Source organism: Drosophila tropicalis, unplaced genomic scaffold, assembly GCF_018151085.1.
Source record: "Drosophila tropicalis isolate 14030-0801.00 unplaced genomic scaffold, ASM1815108v1 contig_694, whole genome shotgun sequence".
Lineage (NCBI taxonomy): Eukaryota > Metazoa > Arthropoda > Insecta > Diptera > Drosophilidae > Drosophila > Drosophila tropicalis.
Genome location: NW_027173176.1, coordinates 1,730,838 through 1,750,443, shown reverse-complemented (window position 1 = coordinate 1,750,443; position 19,606 = coordinate 1,730,838). Strand labels below are relative to the sequence as shown.

Genomic DNA, 19,606 nt, shown 5'->3' with positions numbered 1-19,606 from the left:
AGAATATATACCCTTTATATGGTCGGAAATTCTTCCTTCTATGCCTTGCACACATCATCCTAAAATGAATATACCCTTTTCGGAAGGGTATAAAAGTCGATCAAAACATAAACTCTTTAAATTCAATTCAAAATCAAAGTAGGCCTTGTGTTTCTTCTGTCATTGAAATTTTCAATGCCCCGAATCCGTTTCGGATTCATTTCAGTAGCAAGTCACATCTAGAGTGAAAAACATTAAAAAACTTTCGGTAAAATGTAGTACAAAAATAAAACAAAATTAAGTAAAAAGTATAAAAAACATTAAAAAAACAAAAAATATTTCCCGGTAAGTGAATTCGCCTGTCGCATTATTAGAGTTTTTGGCTTTGGCAGAGTACGTAAGGTGCATTCGACTTTCGGCCATGTAACTCTAGCCGCGTTTAAACGTAAGAACTGAATCAAAGTTTCCGCCTCATACTATCCCATAGGACAGATGTTTCGCTCCACCCGTTCCGAAGTCTTCATTAGAGGGTGCAAGGAACACTCGTCTGTTAAACTCGGTGACGGGAGCAACGAGAGCATTAAAAGATAAGCTAGCCACGCTTCTATAAATCTGGAGTAGGACGAAGAAATCTTCAAGGAGATGGCAATAATCCTTCGGACAACCTGAAGAAGTAACGACCAGCACAAATGGCCTGTTTTCCGGCAATATATCCATGAATGGTGGCCGCAGTCCATTTTCCTCCATTTCCAGCTCCGATTCGGATTCGACTTGTTGAGGTCTGGACTTAACCTCGCAGCTTCCCATACCGCAAGCCTCTATCATGGCTCCATCAGAAGACGTGCTCGGAAAACTCATTTCACTGGATTTGACGACCTGTTTGAACCGAAAAACTCACTACCTTAACCAGAGGACTGGCTATCGAGAACAATGGGTGAAGGAGAAAGAGACGATTTGCAATAGCGGGTATAATATATATAACTTTTATAGCGTCGATTTTTATTTGCTTGCCAAACCTGTCACAGAGCAACGTAATGCAAATAATTGTATGCTTATCAACCTATTTACAGTTCTCTCGGTTATCCAGACTGTCCAGTTTCTCATACATAAACAGAGAAAAGGAGAGAGAAAGAGTCGGTTGAGAGAAGAGGCAGACCCTCCCACTAATAAAATGTCATTTCATTTCGGATAAGCATCTTATGCTTAGTTGTCGTCGTCGTTGTCGAAGCAAACTTTTTCAATTTAGTTGAACACGGAACTTGCAACGGAACGGAAGTCTCTATAATGCTTCTTGGAACTATATGCCTACTTCTGATTCTTGTGGAATCCACCGATTTTTGTATAGGTCAAGTGCCTGGTCCACCGCGTACACGATATGAACCAAATTGGGCCAGTCTGGATCAGAGACCTTTGCCCCGTTGGTATGAGGAGGCAAAAGTTGGCATCTTTATACACTACGGTGTCTATTCAGTGCCTAGTTTTGGTTCTGAATGGTTTTGGACCAATTGGCAGAGTGAGTATTGGCAAGCGTTTAATATTTCCCTTGGATTTACATTTATTTACATATCATAGATCTACACAATCCAGAGTATATACGTTTTATGCAACGTAATTATAAACCAAATTTCACTTATCAACAATTCGCCGAGGAATTCACAGCCGAGCTGTTCAATGCCACACAATGGGCGTTGCTTTTTAGAGATAGCGGAGCCAGGTACAGTCTTGACTTCACAACTCTACAAGAAGAACATTGGGCATTGGGACATTGGGACTGTTGTGCCCTACTTGAGGGCTGTTTTGGGAATTTCGAGGATTGAAATTGAATGAAGTCATCGAATAGTTGCATCAGCTAAAGATGATGTCAATGCCAGATAATGGGCTACTCTGATCGTCAGTCATTCTTGATGCCCAAAATTCCAATTCAAGCCCATTTAATCCCTTTTGGATTCACCGTTGAATCATAAGCTCTATCAACTATCTTATACATTTTCTCAGATATGTTGTTTTGACAAGTAAACATCATGATGGATACACCCTGTGGCCTTCAAAACACAGTTTTGGCTGGAATTCCATGGATGTTGGACCCAAACGGGATATAATCAGTAAGTACACATGAACAGAGTAATTTAAAAGAAATCTTATCCAACATTTTTCATTCCATTTATTTCCAGAGGAACTATCTGCTGCTGTGAGGGAAGTTAGCGACCTGAAATTTGGTTTATACTATTCACTCTTTGAATGGTTCAATCGTTTGTGGATCGATGATAAACTACACTTGTTAATGCAACAAAATTATGTAAATCAAAAAGTTCGACCCGAACAAATGGACTTGGTTGAACAATATTTACCCGATGTCATTTGGTCTGATGGCGATTGGGAGGCACCAGCCAAATATTGGAAATCCGAGGAATTCATTGCATGGCTCTATAATGATAGTCCTGTCAAGGACACGGTGGTTACGAACGATCGTTGGGGTTTTGGTACAGCTTGTCAGCATGGTGACTTCTACAATTGTGCCGATCGTTTCAATCCTGGCGTCCTGCAGACACATAAATGGGAGAATGCATTCACCTTGGATCGCACCAGCTGGGGTCAGAGGTTCGACGTGACCTTGTCGGATTTTATGAGTTCCAAGGATGTTATCAAGGAAATTGTCAGCACTGTGAGTTGTAATGGCAATGTCCTAATCAATGTGGGACCCACCAAATATGGCACCATCTTACCGATCTTTGAGGAACGGTTACGTGATATGGGCCGTTGGTTGAAAATCAATGGTGAGGGCATCTACGGCAGTACTCCATGGATCTATCAAAACGATTCCATAACCCCGAATGTTTGGTATACAACGAAACGGGCTTCGACTGACACAAAGACCACTGTCATCTACGCCTTTGTTCTCAACTATCCATATGATGACAATGAATTGGACATTTATCCCCTAGGCAAGGATGTATACACTTTTCGAAATATTCTTCTAACCGGTTTTTATGTTGGCAAGGATCAACTCTTTAACAAAACAAACACTCAAATAATTATGCTTGGCATGGAGGATACCAAAATAACGGTAAGAAATATATTTGTGAGATTCTTGAACTATTTTCTGATATTTGGCATTCTTCTTTTTGCAGTGGACGTCGCAGGATAATAAACTACATATTGTATTTCCTCCCAAAAACCGTATAGACAAACGTGGATTGGACTATGCTTGGACATTCAAAATAACTATTAACTCATAAGCAGTATTTTAATTTGCAAGGATGTACTCATTTTTCAAAATATTTTCCTAGCTGGTTGGATCAAATCTTTGGCAGCCATCAAATCTTTAACAAAACGTACACACAATTTTAACTGGGCTTGTGCAAGAATAAATAAACCGATTCTAACGATTTTTTAAATTATATGAGACTTTTACTTATTTTGTTTAATCAACTTTTCAGTCTGGTGGCCCTCAAGGTGCTTAGTCCTGATAAATGGCTGATCTGGCAAAAATTTGTTAGGACCAAGAATGTGGCCATTGGATGTGACGACAAAGAGGATAGAACATTTTGCCTAGATAGACTTGGCATTGCAGTAAATGCAGTTTACATGCCTGTTCTGATGGTGGGGAAAGAAAGCTTTAAAAGCTTGTAAAGCTCGCCTTGGTCTACCTTTTGAGCCAGCATTTTTTGGGGCCGGCACTCGATCGTTGGTATAATAAAGAGGTTTTCTTTCCTCCTGTATCTACCTTGCTCCAAAAACATTTTGCTTAAGGCAAAAAACGAAACTCAGAAGTGTGTTGTGTCGAGTAGAATTGCTTCTATGATTTCTTTCCGCTTTAATTTTGAACTTGTGAGATATTTTTAAAGGCATTACTTCTCTTTAATGATAATGACACCCGATTAAAGCGTTTCATGACTTACCTACATTCGCATGTATCCTATTAAAGAATTATCCTAAACGTCAAGTATATAACGAGTATTTATTTGTTGCTTGCTGAAATGAAATGTCATTCTTTAATGACTAAACTATATGTATGTACTTACATTCAACAAACCACTTACCACGATTATTCATCTTTCCATAGCCTACTTTTTGGTGCTAAATTTAAATCTTCAACCAATTTGCCGGGTGTCGGGGTTAAGGGAAGTCTTCCCAAATTTTAAATTAAAGTCTAGGTGCAAAAACCTCAACCAAAGTCAATTAATGCAACTTTGATTGTGAAAGGCTCTAAACACCATTAAAGAAAATAGAGAGAAACAACTTTGTTTTATTTTTTTTTGTCACATTTAAAAAATTTATTGTTTTGTTTTTTTTGTATTGATTTTTTTGGTGTTGGTTTTTTTTTTTTGTGGTTTATTTTTGAATTTTTTCATTTTTTTTTACTCAACTTTTACACAGAGAAAAAAATTATTTTTATTTTATGTTTTTTTTTTTTTTTTTTGTTGCAATTTGTTGCATTGTTGTTGTTTTTTTGTATTTTTATTTATTTTTTTTTTTTTAATTTGATTAATTAAAATTTGTTAAATTGCTAGAATTTGTTAAGCGCTACTAAAATTTAAATTTGTTTTGTTTCCGTTTTACATACATTTATAATATAATATATAGATAGTATACGTATATATATATATATATATATATATGTATGTATGTATATACATATATATATATACATATATACGCATACATATATAGTAATAATGGAAATCTTTAAACTCTACATGATTTACAACATAGACATTTTTTTCATTTTCACTTTGTTTTTGTCAGAGTTTCGAGTTATATCCTATATATATGTATAATTTGTATATATATTTAGTTCTTATTTGATTTTGCTTTTTAGGCGATGATGTGAGTTGAAAGGGACAATGGGCGGGGGTGGGGCGTTTGATGATGTTGTAAAGAATAATGCTGCCAACAATTAATTTAGAACAATTAGAGATCGATCCATTACTATATAAATATATGTATATATATGTATGTATGTATGTATGTATGTTTGTATATATGTATGTTTTGTTTTTATATATTTTTGAAGAGTGTCGATTCTAGAATGCCAAGTTCTTAATTCATGATTGCACAGCTTGATTGAGTGAGTATATTATTATTGTTGATAATGTTGATAATTGAAATGAAATTTTCCTTTTTGTTCTTGTTGTTGTTGTTGTTTTAAATCACATGGTGGGATAATCGCTTCGATTTTGTTTTTCTTTTTGTTTAGTTCATATTCCAATTCAACATTCATTCCATTTGAAGAATCATGATAATGATAATGAGAATCCAAAGTATCCACTAGATACGAGATGTAATTAAATGATGGGGAGGGGGAGCGGGGGGAGGGCGGGGATTATGTTTAGACGATCTGATCTGTTTGTTGTGTATGCTTGAGATATATATATATTTCTATATACATATATCTATTATTATTATTATATATATAATTATCAGGATTACTTTTTTGATGTGCTCTGCTTTTAATTATTTGATTCACTATACTTTCTTCTTCTTCTTCTCTCTTTTGCCTCTCTCTCATCTCATTATCTTTGTTTTTTTTTTTGTTCTGAGGCTTTAATATTTAGTAAATTTCTTTGTATTTATTTGTTTTTTTGTTTTTGTTTTTCTGTTTTTAATTGATTTGTAATTTGATTTTGTTTGTTTGTTTTTTTTTTTCTTCTTTTTGAATGCATTAATTGGTTCCCTTTAACACACACACGTTTATAATTAATTATTTATCGATAGACCTACTACATACACATACATGCATTTATATATATATATATATATATGTATGTATGTATGCATGTATATATATAGAATATGTAAAAAAAACTCGCTACACAAATTTCTTAATATGCCCATACACACACACACATATATATATATATATATATAAATATATTTATACGATTTAAATTTTATAAATATTTTTTTACCGTTTTATCGGTTTTCGTTTTGTTTTTCTTGTTTTTATCATTTATTGTTTACAAAATACTTTGAGGAGCCACTGGACGTGTCTAAGATATATCCTTTTTACACCATTCCATGTTGTTGTTTTTTTTTTTTTTTTTTTTGGAAATAATTATCAAAATGAAAAATTTGTTTTGTTTCATAATCAAAATTATATCGTCAACTATTTTTATCATCCATCCATTCATATTGAACAACATCAAAAGCGTTGCTATCTACAGTTTTTTTTTTTTTTTTTCTGCTTTTTTTTTTTTCACATTTTCAAAGCATTTGCACAGGGAAAAAAAGTTGTTTCAAAAAGAGATGAAGAGAAAATGTTACAATGCTCATAAATGCTACTAAAATTAAAAATCTGTTTTATTATTCCGTCATGTTCTCTACAATTATTTATGTTGATGTAATAATTTGTCTGCAAACAAAATCAAATAAATTTTCAATAACAATATAGCACTCAATTCAATATTGTCAATTTGTTGTTAACAACAAAAAAAAAGAGAGAGAAGGTGAGAGTGATTTAAATTTTTAACTAAATGGAACTAAATTTTGTTGTATAAAAAACATATTCTGGCTTTATTTTATAATTTTTTTACTCTAATTCGCAAGCAAAGTGAATTTTCAAATATAATTAATAGAATTTGAGTGTTATAAAGTTAAGTTTTGAAAATTGATGAAGCATTTAATTTATTTTTTGTTTTCATCTATGTGAATTTTTGTGTTTTTTTTGTTTAAGATGATTATTAATAGTTATTATTATTAAATAGATCACATTCATGGTTCTATTTTTCACTTGCTTTAATTATGTTCACATTTTCTTATTTTTTTTTTTTTTGTTTTTTTTTTCTTTGCCTTCATCGATTTTTATTGTTAATAGAATAGATTAGAACATATATATGTATATATATATTGGATTTGTATATATATATATCTTAAGATTTCTTTTTTGTTATTGCTGCTACGGTGGCCCTATTTACACATGAAAGTGTATGTTGTGTGATTGTGTGTGTGTGAGTGTGTGTGTGTGTATATGAACAAACTTATACTTGAGTGGCTCATGGCTTAAAACATGTTTTTTCATCCTTTTGTTCAAATAAATATATATATATGTAAATATAAAGCAAGTTTTCAATACGTATTTGAGTTATACGAGATCTTTTTGAGTTAGGGCAGGGAGCTTGGGGGGAGGAGAGGTGTGGGGGGGGCGTTTTGGTGGGTTTTCTTTTTGCTTTCTTTTGTGTATTGGTGAAAATAATTAATTAAATTATTGCAAATAAATTCTTAATTTCTATCTCTCTTAGGGTTGAGGGTAATTGAGTGTGTGTGTGTGTGTGTGTGTGTGTGTGTATGCGTGTGTGTTTCTATATATATATATGATTTTGAAATGTTTCAACGGCTTTTACAATTTTGCATTTAAGTTTACTTAATTTTGTTGTTGTTCTTGCTTTCGTTATTCTACACTAAAAATTATTTTAAAATTTATTAACACAGATGACTTTATATATTCTTCCATTTTGTTTTCCAAAAGTTTCTTCCTCTTCTCAATTTCTTTTTTTGCTTTTTCTATAAGTTGCTCAATTTTTTAATTTTAATTTTGTTCTTGTTGTTTTTGTTAAATTTGTTAATTTTTCACTTTTTTTTTTTTTTTTTTTTGATTTGCCAAAAATCAAAAAAAAAAAAAATAATCGTTAAACAATTTATAATTATATGTACCTATATACACATCAGTGTATATGTATGTATATATATAATATATATGATTTAACTGTTATCGCGTTTTTGTTTTTAAATACCAGACGAAATTTGTTGATGGAATTTAACCAATTTGTTTGTCATTTTGTTTAATGTTATTAACTAATAACTACCATTTTAACACACAGCTACGCACATTGAATTGTTTGTTTGTTTGTTGTTGGTTTTTGTTTTTCTTTTTTGTTTAATAATAAAATCTTAGAATTAGAAACACATCAAATATTACAAATATATCTCATATATATACATATATATATATATATATATATATATATATATTGGTAGATTTTTATGTTTTTTTTTTTTCTGAAACTTTTTGCTTGCTGTTTTTGAAACTCTGCTTAAACTAAACATAAATTCCAAGATGAAAAAAATATTAAAATTAAAATTAATAATACATAAGTTGAAATTGTTAATAAACATTGTTTGAGAAAATGGTTGTTGTTGTTGTTGTTTTTGTTGCTGGGATCGATTCGAATTAAGAGAACCTGCTAAACAATGTTTAATGTTTGTTTGCTTTTATTTTAAGCAGTTCTCTTTGCCTCTAAAGCAAAGCCGAAAAAAATACAGAAAAAAAAAATTAATTTAAAAAAAGCTTTTAATATTTAATTGCCTGTGTGTGTGTGTGTTTTTTTTTTTTTTTTTTTTTTTTTTGTTTTGCATTTATCAATATTCAATATTAATAATTATTATATAATATCACATCAACTTTGTTTTTTTTTTTTTTACATCTTCTTCATCTTCATCATTTTTCTTGCCTTATACTTAAACATCCATCTCTCATTCCTTTTTGCTGATCGTATTCCTTATTGTTTTCTTTCATATCTCTTTATATATATATATATATATAAATCTATATATATAAATTTGCTTGTATGTATGTATATATAGATGTTTTATATAGCCTAATTAGATTGGTTGAAGAAAAACATTATATTTAATTTATGCATTAGAGTGACTCATCTGACTCAATATGGAAAAAATATCTGAAACTGTCGTCGAACAGAGATTCAAGCTCTGCCGTCACACTTACGTACAGCGTATCGTGATCGTGTCTCTTCGGCACCGATCGCTTGCATATGAATAAGTTTTGAAAAGTTTAAACATTTTCGAATGTGAAAACAACTGAATATAATCGAATTGAATCAGAAGTTAAACTATAGTATCACATCTCTTCCTCTTTTATCAGATGGCGCACCTTTTATGTATTATAAATACACATCTATATATATATATATATATTGAGAAATATATATACATATATAGACATGTATCAACTACATAATATATAGAATTTTTGTTTTCTTGGATTAATTTGTTGTTGCTTTTGGTGTTGCATCCATACATACATAGCTAATACTCTCTCTTTTTTTTTTTTTTTTTTGTTTTTTTCTGTTTTGGGGGTTTTTTTCTTAACTTTTGATTTAGTTTTCACTTTTCTTCCTTTCTTTCTGCACTTTGATTTCCTCTTCTTTCTTTATTTTTGTTGTTTTTTTAAGTTTTTTTTTTTTTTTTCTTTTTGTTAATATTAAAACGGATAACCGACAACCGTTCACTGAGTGAAGTTCTCTGGATTTGTTTTTTTCATTTTTCGTTTTTTAGTTTTGTTTTTGAATATTTTAAATATTTTTGTGTGTTGTTGGTATTGTTTTAGTTTTTTGTTTTGTTTTTCAAAAAGTTACTTTTTATGTTTTTTTTTTGTTTTGGTTTTTTTTTTTTTTTGTTTAAGCCAAAAAGTCAGTCCAATAAGAGTTTTGAGTTGCCTGCAACTGCAGTTGATTTGTTTCAAAATAATTGTTTCATTTCTCTCTTTTTTTTCTTTCTTTCTTTCTTTCTTCATTCATTCCTCTTCTGAATTCTCTTCTTGTGTGTATTTTCTTTAATATTTACTTATTCTTCTGTGAGTTGATTTGTTTATTTGCAGGAGTTTACTTTTTAGTGGTCCAAAGTTTGCCTCTATTTGGGGATTGCTTGGGTTGGTTTTCTCTTGACGAAATTGAAGGATTAGAGTAAGTGTAATGGAGCAGGAAGTGAAGGTGCTGAAGGTGGTGGTGATAGAGAAGTCCGGCCCAGGATGTCGTCCATTGGACTGAATTGCTACTGCATTCTTCTGCTTTGCTGCTGATGCTTTGTTTTCTGTTCGGAGGGATTGAGTTGGTTTTTTTTTTTTTTTTTTTTTTTTTGTTGTTAGCAATAAGTCCAAAGAATACGACAGTCCCGAGTCCCGTCCTTTGATGGCTTTCACTCTGATGAATAGAGCTTGTTCTTGGTTAATGTGAAATCCGGACTGATAATGATGGTATTACTGCGTGTGAGATTTCTATAATCAACAAACGAAAGAGAGAGAAGAACAAAGTATTTAGATATGGAAAACGTTCGCTTTAAGTGTATATGTATGTATGTATGTACTTACTTGAGAAATTGCGGTAGCAAGGAGGTCCAGCCGCTTTTGTCCTGTTTCAATGTTAAATACAATTCAAAAATTGATACCGTATCGGGATCTACCTTAAAGGAGGCAATGCGTCTGCAATCAAGAGAGAGGGAGAGAGTGAAATTTTGAATTGATTGATCTTTGTTTTCATGTTTCTGAAACACTTACCTAACATTGTTGGGCTCACTCTCAAACTCAATGAAAATTGTGCAGGCACGTTCGCCACATGGCTCACGTTCCGACATCCTTATAATTTCGGCCGCAATCCGCTGGGTGAGATCATATGGTAGTGTTACCTCTGTGCAGGCCAAATGACGACTCTTGGCATCACGCAATTTGCACTGCAATTGCTGTGATAGCTCCTCCACAGCAATGGCGCTAACATCATCCAAATTATCGGCGGCCCCGAAACGTGCACCGGCCGTCGATTGCAGAGGTGAAGCAGGCAACACTACGGCGGAGGCAATGGCTGCCGGCGTTGACGGTGGGGTGGTGTTATTGTTGACAGCTGACATTGCTGCCGTGCTGGATAGCACATTGGTCATATAGGCATGATGCAAATGATGATGGTGATGATGATACGTTGCAACGCCGCCCCCACCACCACCACCATTCAACACATCGAAACTGGCCGCCATTGAGGACGATGATGATGATTTGGCTGTTGCCACATGGCTGGATGGTGGTACAGGAATCGGACCTGTCGTCGGTCCAGAGTGCCGTGTACCAAGTGCCTGATGCTGACGCATGTGTAGCACTGATGCGGGATGACCATCAACAACATCGACATCCACGATACCAATGTTATCCACCACGTCTAGTTTCAAATCTAGATCGTGTTCCTCGTCGTCCTCCTCGTCAGTTGCTCCTGCTCCTGCTGCTGCTGGATGGGCCGGTGATGCAACGCCAACGCCCGTTGTTCCTGGTGCGGTTAACGGACTCGTCCAGTCTGCGCAAAATAAAAAGAAAAACAGATAACAATAAAATTAAAGAAAAGCGAAAAGCTACATACAAATGAATTCATCGACCCACAGAGCGACCGACCGACCGGCATAGCAAAGAGGAATCGGAAATTGGAATAAAAACCAAAAAGAAGAAGACCAATAAAAAAACAGCTGATGTCTGCACACACACCGACGCACACCCGCTCTCACTCACATACAAGTCCACTTGCATTAACACGCACACACACACGCCGCCACCAAAAGAAAAGCACTCAAAATTCTCACTCAAGTGAAGCGCGTAATGCGCAGGCTCGCCCCAAATATGCTCAACTCAAGAAGCTTCCAAAGTGACTGAAAAATCACCTGGCAACAACAGCTGGAAAATCAGCCGTTCTGTTCGGCTTCTATATTTCCAGCTGACGACCGCTTGTCTGTCTGTCTGCTCTCTGTCGTTCCCTCTCGCTTTCGCTCCCTCTCTACCCACTGGTTTCATTCCATACAACCGCGATGTCTCCCCGCCCCCCCCATCATGGTCGTTATAGTCGGCAGGTTTTTTTTTTTTGTTGTTTTTCTGTTTCTTCTCTTTACTTTTGTATTCTCATTTTGTCAGTTTCTTTTACATTTTGTTTGCAGTTGCATTGCCCCATCTATATGAATGCATGCATGTGTGTGTGTGTGTACATTCTCCCTATCCTCCCCCCTCTTTTTCCATGGCATTCATCTGGTTTTATTATGACGTCTTCCTTACTTTTAAACCTATAGGTATACCTATTTACTACACACACACACGCACCGCGATGTTTTTATTTCTTTTGCTGTTATTTTATTAATCGCACAGTAGGACAAAATACATTTTCATTAGTCACAAATGTACATACATACATACATACATATGTATGTATGTATGTATTTATTTTTATAATGAGATCAAAATGTAAATGATTACTTTGGGCTTTTGACTTTTACATTGATGTGCATCCATAGATGTACATATGTACATATGTATGTATGTATTTACATAGTTAATTTGCCATTCTTTGACTAGATCTTGAGAGATTTTGTTGTTGTTTTTGTTTTAATTGTTCGTTGGAGGGAAATATAACCATTTTGCCTCACCCATTGTCTTTTCTGTATGGCCATTGTGTGTTGTTTCTTTTCGTGCGTAGACATGTTTGTACATGTACACATGAAAAGCAGTTAAATTTTCTTGCTGTTGCCATGCCTTACAATTTGCACACACACACACATACACTCTTTACACTCACACACAGACACCTACAATGCATACGAACAAATTAACTACTTGGCTTGTCTCAACGACGTCTTGTAATTAGCGCGGAAACTCTTTGAAGAGCCTGCCCCCCACCGCGTTCCACTACCACCTCTTAAGCACCAGACCCCACTCTCTACTGTTGGTGAATGGACAGCAGGAATAAAGAGAGAGAGAGAGAGAGAGACACTGCCAGAGCTCCTCCCGCGCGCTCTCTCTCTCTCTGACACTACTCTTTCTGCACTCACCTTCTCCTTCTTCTTCTTCCTCTTTAGTCGTACCATGGTCTGTTACCTTTCGTTTAGGCACGCAGCGCACCCGCGCGTAATTAAGAAATTAACGGCACATGTTTGCCACTCTCTCACTCTTTGAGTGTGTGTTTCTTTCCCTTTCTTTCTTTCTGTATTGGATTTTGTCAAGTGTCACTGATGTCCATAAAAAAAAAAAAAAAAAAAAAAAATACGTCGAAGAAGAAGAAGGGTTTGTACAAAGTCAAAAGCGAAAGACCAAAAAGGAAACACACAAATGACAACCACACATTTAATTACAAAGCACACACATACGTTACACATACATATGTAAAGTATGTACATACGTATGTACATATATGTACATATGTATATATTTTTTGTATGCATATATGATTTTGAAAGAGAGACAACAACAACATTGCATCCCACCCACTGTTCTAATAAACACCCTCCCTCTGCCATCACCACCCTTTCTACCAGCGGTAGACTAACTGACTGAAGCAGCAGCAGCAGCATCAATTCATCCAAGTTAACCGCACACCTCAAACATGATTGTTGGCTGTTGATGGGTACTCACTCTCTCATTCCTGTTGTTATTATGTACATTGTACATAATATATATATATATATATATGTGTGTGTGTGTGTGTGCGTGTGTGTGCAGCACTTCAATCCCAGACAGTGGGCATGTATTATGGGCATGGCCTTGGATTTCAATATTCATACATACATATGTACATACATCTATTTGTATGTAGACAAACCTATGTACAACGCTATCAAATTTTGAAATGGACAAGTCCAGTCGTGTTCCGTCTAGCTTCATCCTTCTAGGCAAATCTTCACCCTAAGGACTCTAACTAAGTAATTGATGTATGTATGTACCTAGAAGCTATAAACATTCAAATCTAACGCCTTGGATAAGGGATTTCCCCTTCCTACCCCATTCAACTGCTAAGAGGCTCCCAAATTACAAAGTGTCTTCGTTTCAAACTTTTCTCACATTTTTGATGATAAAAAATCTTGACGCCTCCTAAGACTCACCCCCCACATTCAAAAATGTATCTTCTAGATCTGTTTATGACTATTTTCAAACATAAAATTATATGTTTCAATTAAAAGCATTAAATATTTTGCCAAAATTACTGCAAACATATCAGAACAACCCCGAAAGTAAACCAAATATATGTACATAAGGACATGCATACATATGTACATATGTACATACATATGTACATAAGGAGTGTGGGTGTGTGTAAGTAATCGATAAGCAGTTGACGATTAATTATTCATTTCCAGCAATTTTCGGCAGTCATTCACATTACGTGCTCTTATGTACATACATACATATGTACATACATACATATGTACATACATACATACATACATACATACATAGTTGATTGGTTTGCAAGGATGTTAGATTTTAAATCAGCTCCTTGATAACCCTTTACACTCTACACAAATAAACCGAAAATCAGATACAGCCATTAAGAGTGAAAGAGAGAGAGTGAGAGAGGGAGGTAGTGGGTGAGGGGTTAAAGGGACATGAGCATAACTAATGTTTATTCAAAGAAATTAAGTAATTAATTAAACAACATTATTGCCGGTGGTCACATGGCGACCCTGTCTGTCCCACTCTTCCACCCACCCATTGACTTGCTCTCTCTCTCTTTGGCTTCAACATTTGACTAGCATATGCATGAATATGCATGTCTGCTGGGTCTGGCTTGGCATCGCATGGCATAGCTTTAGCTTGGCATGGCTTGAACTGAGGTTGGTTTGGTTTGGGTTGGGTTGGGTTTGGGCTGGGCTGGCTTCGTCGTCGTATGTCCTTCGAAAATAAAATTGCATGCGCTCAGTCAGTCATGAAATTAAATTGACTGCAAATACGTTGCTAGAGGGCGATAGCGAGGGCGGTACAAAATGGTGGGGCCTACACAGAGGGAAAGAGATGGACGACAACATTGTGGCTCACTGACTGAGAGAGAGCGAGCGGGCTTTGCCATGTTTGGATCTCTCTGTGCATGTGTGTGTGTGGGGCGACATGTTGTTGCATGTTGTCGTCGTCAAACGCCCTGTTTTCGCCTCTGGGTGATTTTACATTTTTGTTTGTCGAATATGTATGTACGTATGTATGTATGTATGTACATATGTGGTGTCTGTGTGTGTGTGTGTGTGTGCACATGTGTGTCTGCCTCCTCGATGTCTAGGTCCCCTGTCTAATTTGCACACAACTCTCTTTTCTTACTTGGTGCAAAAGTTTAAAGTGACAGGATTAACAGGATGTTGCATAATCCCCCCTTCCAGTCAGACACAAGAACAGGATATACCTACCTATGTATATGTATGTATGTATATCTGTATATGTATGTATATGTTTTTATGTATAGGTAGGCACATTGTGTATGCAAAATGCATAATGCAAATTATTCTTTTCAACCCTCAAAAACGATGAAGAGCTTTTTGTCTCTCTTCTCTAACAAATAGCAAGGACTTGCCAAAAAAGAAGTACACTGCAGAACACTCAAAATATCAATTCTTATGATCCTGTTCGTTTCTAATTCCACCATTAACAACAACAAGTAAAGGAGAAGGAATTGAAGAAAGATCTTCCCTCCTTTCTATGCCTTTTGGTACATCATTTTGACGTCATTTTGCATAGCTCTTAACAGTCATCTAAAGTGGTATTGTTGTTTTTGTTATAGCCACATATCCTGTGACAGATATGTACACAACAATTTCAACCCCACACATGTAAATAACCAACTTTTTTTGTATAAAACAAAATTTTCCATGACTAAAATGAAAGTTCTTTTTGTTGAGGGATAACTCAATTAATTCCCTTAATCTGATTACAATTTTTTAATGTCCAATCAAGGCTAGTCAAAGATTTTACCTTACAAAACTTTTAATTGCTAAGGGCGAATGAAAAAAAATATATAAAATTTTTAAAAGAAACATCGACTGACTGACTGAGTGACTGAGTGAGTGAGTGAGTGAGTGAATGTTTGTTGCCTTTTTTTATGTCTGGAAAATTTGTTGAAAACATCAAATGAAATGTTTCCATACGCTATAAAATTAATTGAATCAAAAATGGGCCATAAACCCCGAAATACATGGCCATAATGGCATTAAAAGTTCTCCTCTCCTCTCCCTTTCTCACTCTCTCGCTCTCATTTCTGTTGCCTTTTTGCACAGTGAGCAGCAAGCACAGTAAAATTATGGTTTAAATTCTTAGAAGAGATAAAATATTTACCTAATTGTGTAAAGATATGAATGAATACTATGATTAATTAATAATACACATAACTAATACAAAATTCTCAAGTGTAGAAGGCGGTAGGGTGCGGTGGGGTAAGATCCACGGAAGTACTCAGCGCCCATCCATCAATATCAATATCGCCCAATGAAAAATATTCTCAAACTGCCGATAGATAAACATTTTCCTCTCGTCAAGAGTCAATATTTTTCACGTTAAGTAAACCAAACTAAACTAAAAACTTGAAAACTTTTTACATTTCCTGCACTCATATAATTTCTATTTATTTTGATTTTCAATTTTACTAAAAATCATTGACATATTTTTGTAAAGAAATTTTCTATAATTTTCCTGATCAACCATTAAGCTGGCATATTAATTTTTCTAGATAGTTTTTAAAATTTAATAATTTATATTTAAATTTGTTTGGATTTTATAACTTTTTAGTTTTAAATTAGTTTAAGTTGCCATTGATGATTTTGGTGGCACTAATCATAACAATTTTTAAAGAAATAATAATATAATTTATTTTTTCTATTTATTAAATTTGTATAATTTACCACAAATGTAAAAACTTTACTAAGAAAATTTGTTCAAAAGTTACAAGAAAACAAAACTTTTTCAACATAAAGTCTTAACTTTAATACAAACTTTTAATGTTAAAAGAGCAATTTTTGTTTTTTTTTTTGTCTATTAATGTATATTTTTATGGAATAAACAAACTGAAGCCAACATAGAAAAGTATTTTCTTCAACTCAAACCCGGAAAGATAACTTTTAATCTAAAATGTTGCCAAAACAACTCAATTAGTGATTTGATATTCACATTAACTTGAACTAATTTAGCAAAAATTACTTTACTGGTGAGTAATTGAAATATAAATTAAATATATACATATATGCAATTTTGAGGTTCTCTTTAAGTTTTCCGATTAAACAACGTTTGGGCCAGCTAAAGAAAACTAAACACAATCGGAAAAAAAACCTTTTCTTTCTCTTAATTTCTTTTTTTTCTTTCAATTTTACAAAGATTTATTTGCATTTCTTTTTAGATATATCTCGAAACAAAAACTTGCAAACAAATTTATAAATATATGAAATACTAACTAACTAAAACAGGTTTAAATTTTGGTTTTTAAAAAACTATTTTTGTCGTTTTAATGTAAAACTTTAGGTACATATATCATTTATTAAAGTTTTGCTTGCACACAAATTTTCTTTTCGCAAATTCTTTGTAAAAAAAAAACCATAAATTTAATAATTTATCTATCACTTCCAGTTAGTTGACTTTAAAATTGAGAAAAGTGTTAAAAGTTTAAAGAAACTTTATAAACCGGCGGCTAATCTGAGACTTTAATTTTTTGTTTGAGCCATTTTTTGTAGTTTTTAAAAGCTTGACTTGAGTAAAAATGCAAGAAATATTACTTCGGCACTTTTTTTTTTCCTAATTAACACACATACATAATCACTCCCACTCACACTTGCACTTACTTAGAGATAGTCTGAGTTGTTAAATTAAAAAAAGAATATTTATTGTGTTTTGTTTTTTTTTGTTTTATGGACTCACCTTTAATTTTATTGACACCAAATTGTCCCTGAATATGATTTTGTACTGAGAGCACTTCCATCTTCATAGATGAGCCGTTAGATTTGAAAGTTGTTCTTCTTCGTTTCGTTTGCGTTTGCCTTTGCCTTAGTTGTTTCTTCTTAAGCTTTTATTTTGTTGGTTTTTGTTTTATTCTATCTGCATGTGTTTGCCGCTGCTGGTACTGCTTCTTCTTCTTGTATGAATTTCGTTGCGTTTTTTTTTCTTATTGTGTATGTTTGTGTGTGTGGTTTGTGTGGATGTTGATGATGATGAAATACATATATTTGTTTATGTATTTGTTTGTTTGTTACTTGTTGTTGTTGTTGTATGTGGTAGAAATGCACTTTAATCACAAGAATTGAAAATTTTTTTACTTCTTTTACTTTAAGCTTATTATTTTGTTTTTTTTTATCTGTTCTGTTCTGTTTTTTGTGTTTTTGTTTAGCGGCTGCTGCTGCTGCTTCTCTGCTTCTTGAAAGTTTCTTCAATTTGAATTTCACATTACGTTTTTGTTGTTGCTACGGCACGACGATGACGACGACGACGACTTCTTTCTCTCAATTTGAATTGTTTAACAAATAATTTGGGTAAAAGTATCAACAACTAAATTTGTTATTCTAGGCTCTTTCAACATATATATTTATATATATCATATATCTTTAACTTTCTAATACATTACGAATGAATTAAAAAGTTTGGCAAAAAAAAAAAAAAAAAAACAAACAAAAAAAAAAAAAGAAAAAAACACGTGTAGAATAATCAACGGAAATTGCCGCCCCGCGTCCTGTTGTTGTTGGTTGCTGCTGCTGTTGTTGTTGTTGTGGTTGCTGCTGTGCTCAGTTATTTATTTATATATATATATTCGATATATATATTTGTCTGTATCTTCATATGTGGGGGGGGTTTCGTTTTTTCTTTTTAATATTCGCAGAGTTATTAAAAAAAAAGTGTTTCCGATATTTTTTCCCCAATTTCTCAATTTGAATTTATATTTTTCTTTAATATATATATGGTTTTTTTTTTTTTGTATGGCGAATTGGACTCTCGAGGTGCGTGCGTGCGGAGGCCGTCTATTCTGCTAACTAACAGGCAGAGCTCAAGAGCGTGAGTGAGCAAGAGCAAGAAGAGCAAGTAGTAACTAGTTAGTGTGAGAGCAACGGCTCTGCTGCTGCTGCTGCTTATACTGATGTGTATGGTTGTGGTTGTTGTTGTTGTTGCTGCTGTTACTGTTGCTGTTTTTTTTTTTGTTGTTTTTCTGTATTTTTTATATTGGTGGAGTAAGAGAGAGAGAGCTTGGACTTGGGGGGACGGCTGCGCTGTTGCTGCTTGCTGTTGTTGTTGCTTCGGCTTCTGCTTCAGCTTTGAACTGGAGGGACGGGCGGCGGCAACTTCTGTGGCAGAGCAGTTTTCCAAAGCTACTATCCGGCCGGCGGTGTGCACGTCGCCTTTTATAGCAATTTTCCGATTCGCAGTCGCAGCGCTGCCAACGTCGCGGCCGGAGTGAGTTTTCCCTTGGCCGTGAACTGTGCCATGTCCAAATGCGCATGTCACCGTCCACGCTTCACCCCGTCTTATCCATACTCCAGCATAAACTCTCTCAGCGTGTCTCTCTCACTGTTGCTCTCTGTCGCATTATTTGAGTGTATTTCCAGCTGCTGCATATGCTGCATATATGAGACCATACATCAGCTGTTCATTTGCGGCTTACATTTAAGCACTCAAAGAGAGTAAGAGTGAAAGAGCGAGAGCAAAAAGCTCAAAGAGAACATTTTTACTCTTGAGCAGAAATTACCATAGCCTGAAACTCTCTGTGAGTGCAATTTAAGTGCTTTGAGTTTGATTTAAAGAGCTGAGATCATTTCGGCAATTACACTCAGAACTTGTCCCAATCTCCCTCTCACTCTTTGCGGGGTGGCACAATGCAAGTTGACTTGAATTGAATTATAATTTATTAAGATCAGTCGAAAATAGATTATCGAAAACAATTAACTTAAAATATGTATAATTTTAAAAATCATTGAATACAGATTTGTAGTTGATTATTAATCCCAAATATTGGCAAATATAGCAACAATTATTATATTTAGCCTAAGCGAATATCGTTTTCATAAATGTAAATTAATTAAATGAAAATTAAATAATTAATATTTTCACCTTTTCCTTTATATGAAGAATGACCACATGAAATGCATT

General features: G+C 34.1%; 2 protein-coding genes across 3 annotated transcripts; one reads left to right on the top strand and one right to left on the bottom strand.

The window, feature by feature from the left end:
- Nucleotides 1-216: 216 nt before the first annotated feature.
- Nucleotides 217-3,377, top strand: LOC137578976 (putative alpha-L-fucosidase). 2 transcript variants are annotated; one of them, XM_068292615.1, is made up of 7 exons: nucleotides 217-324; nucleotides 467-945; nucleotides 1,050-1,492; nucleotides 1,552-1,693; nucleotides 1,975-2,081; nucleotides 2,151-3,043; nucleotides 3,108-3,377. In XM_068292615.1, the coding sequence occupies exons 3-7, from the start codon at nucleotides 1,264-1,266 to the stop codon at nucleotides 3,213-3,215; spliced, it is 1,479 nt and encodes a 492-aa protein (XP_068148716.1). In that variant the 5' UTR covers nucleotides 217-324; nucleotides 467-945; nucleotides 1,050-1,263; the 3' UTR covers nucleotides 3,216-3,377. The 2 variants fall into 2 exon arrangements, with proteins under 2 accessions (XP_068148716.1, XP_068148717.1); XM_068292616.1 differs by having other exon boundaries at nucleotides 222-324; nucleotides 472-945.
- Nucleotides 3,378-5,471: 2,094 nt separating this feature from the next.
- chrb (charybde) lies at nucleotides 5,472-18,838 on the bottom strand. The gene is made up of 4 exons (XM_068293253.1): nucleotides 17,393-18,838; nucleotides 10,268-11,048; nucleotides 10,082-10,192; nucleotides 5,472-9,988 (listed from the first exon to the last, which is right to left on the bottom strand). The coding sequence occupies exons 1-4, from the start codon at nucleotides 17,457-17,459 to the stop codon at nucleotides 9,910-9,912; spliced, it is 1,038 nt and encodes a 345-aa protein (XP_068149354.1). The 5' UTR covers nucleotides 17,460-18,838; the 3' UTR covers nucleotides 5,472-9,909.
- Between the last annotated feature and the right edge of the window lie 768 nt (nucleotides 18,839-19,606).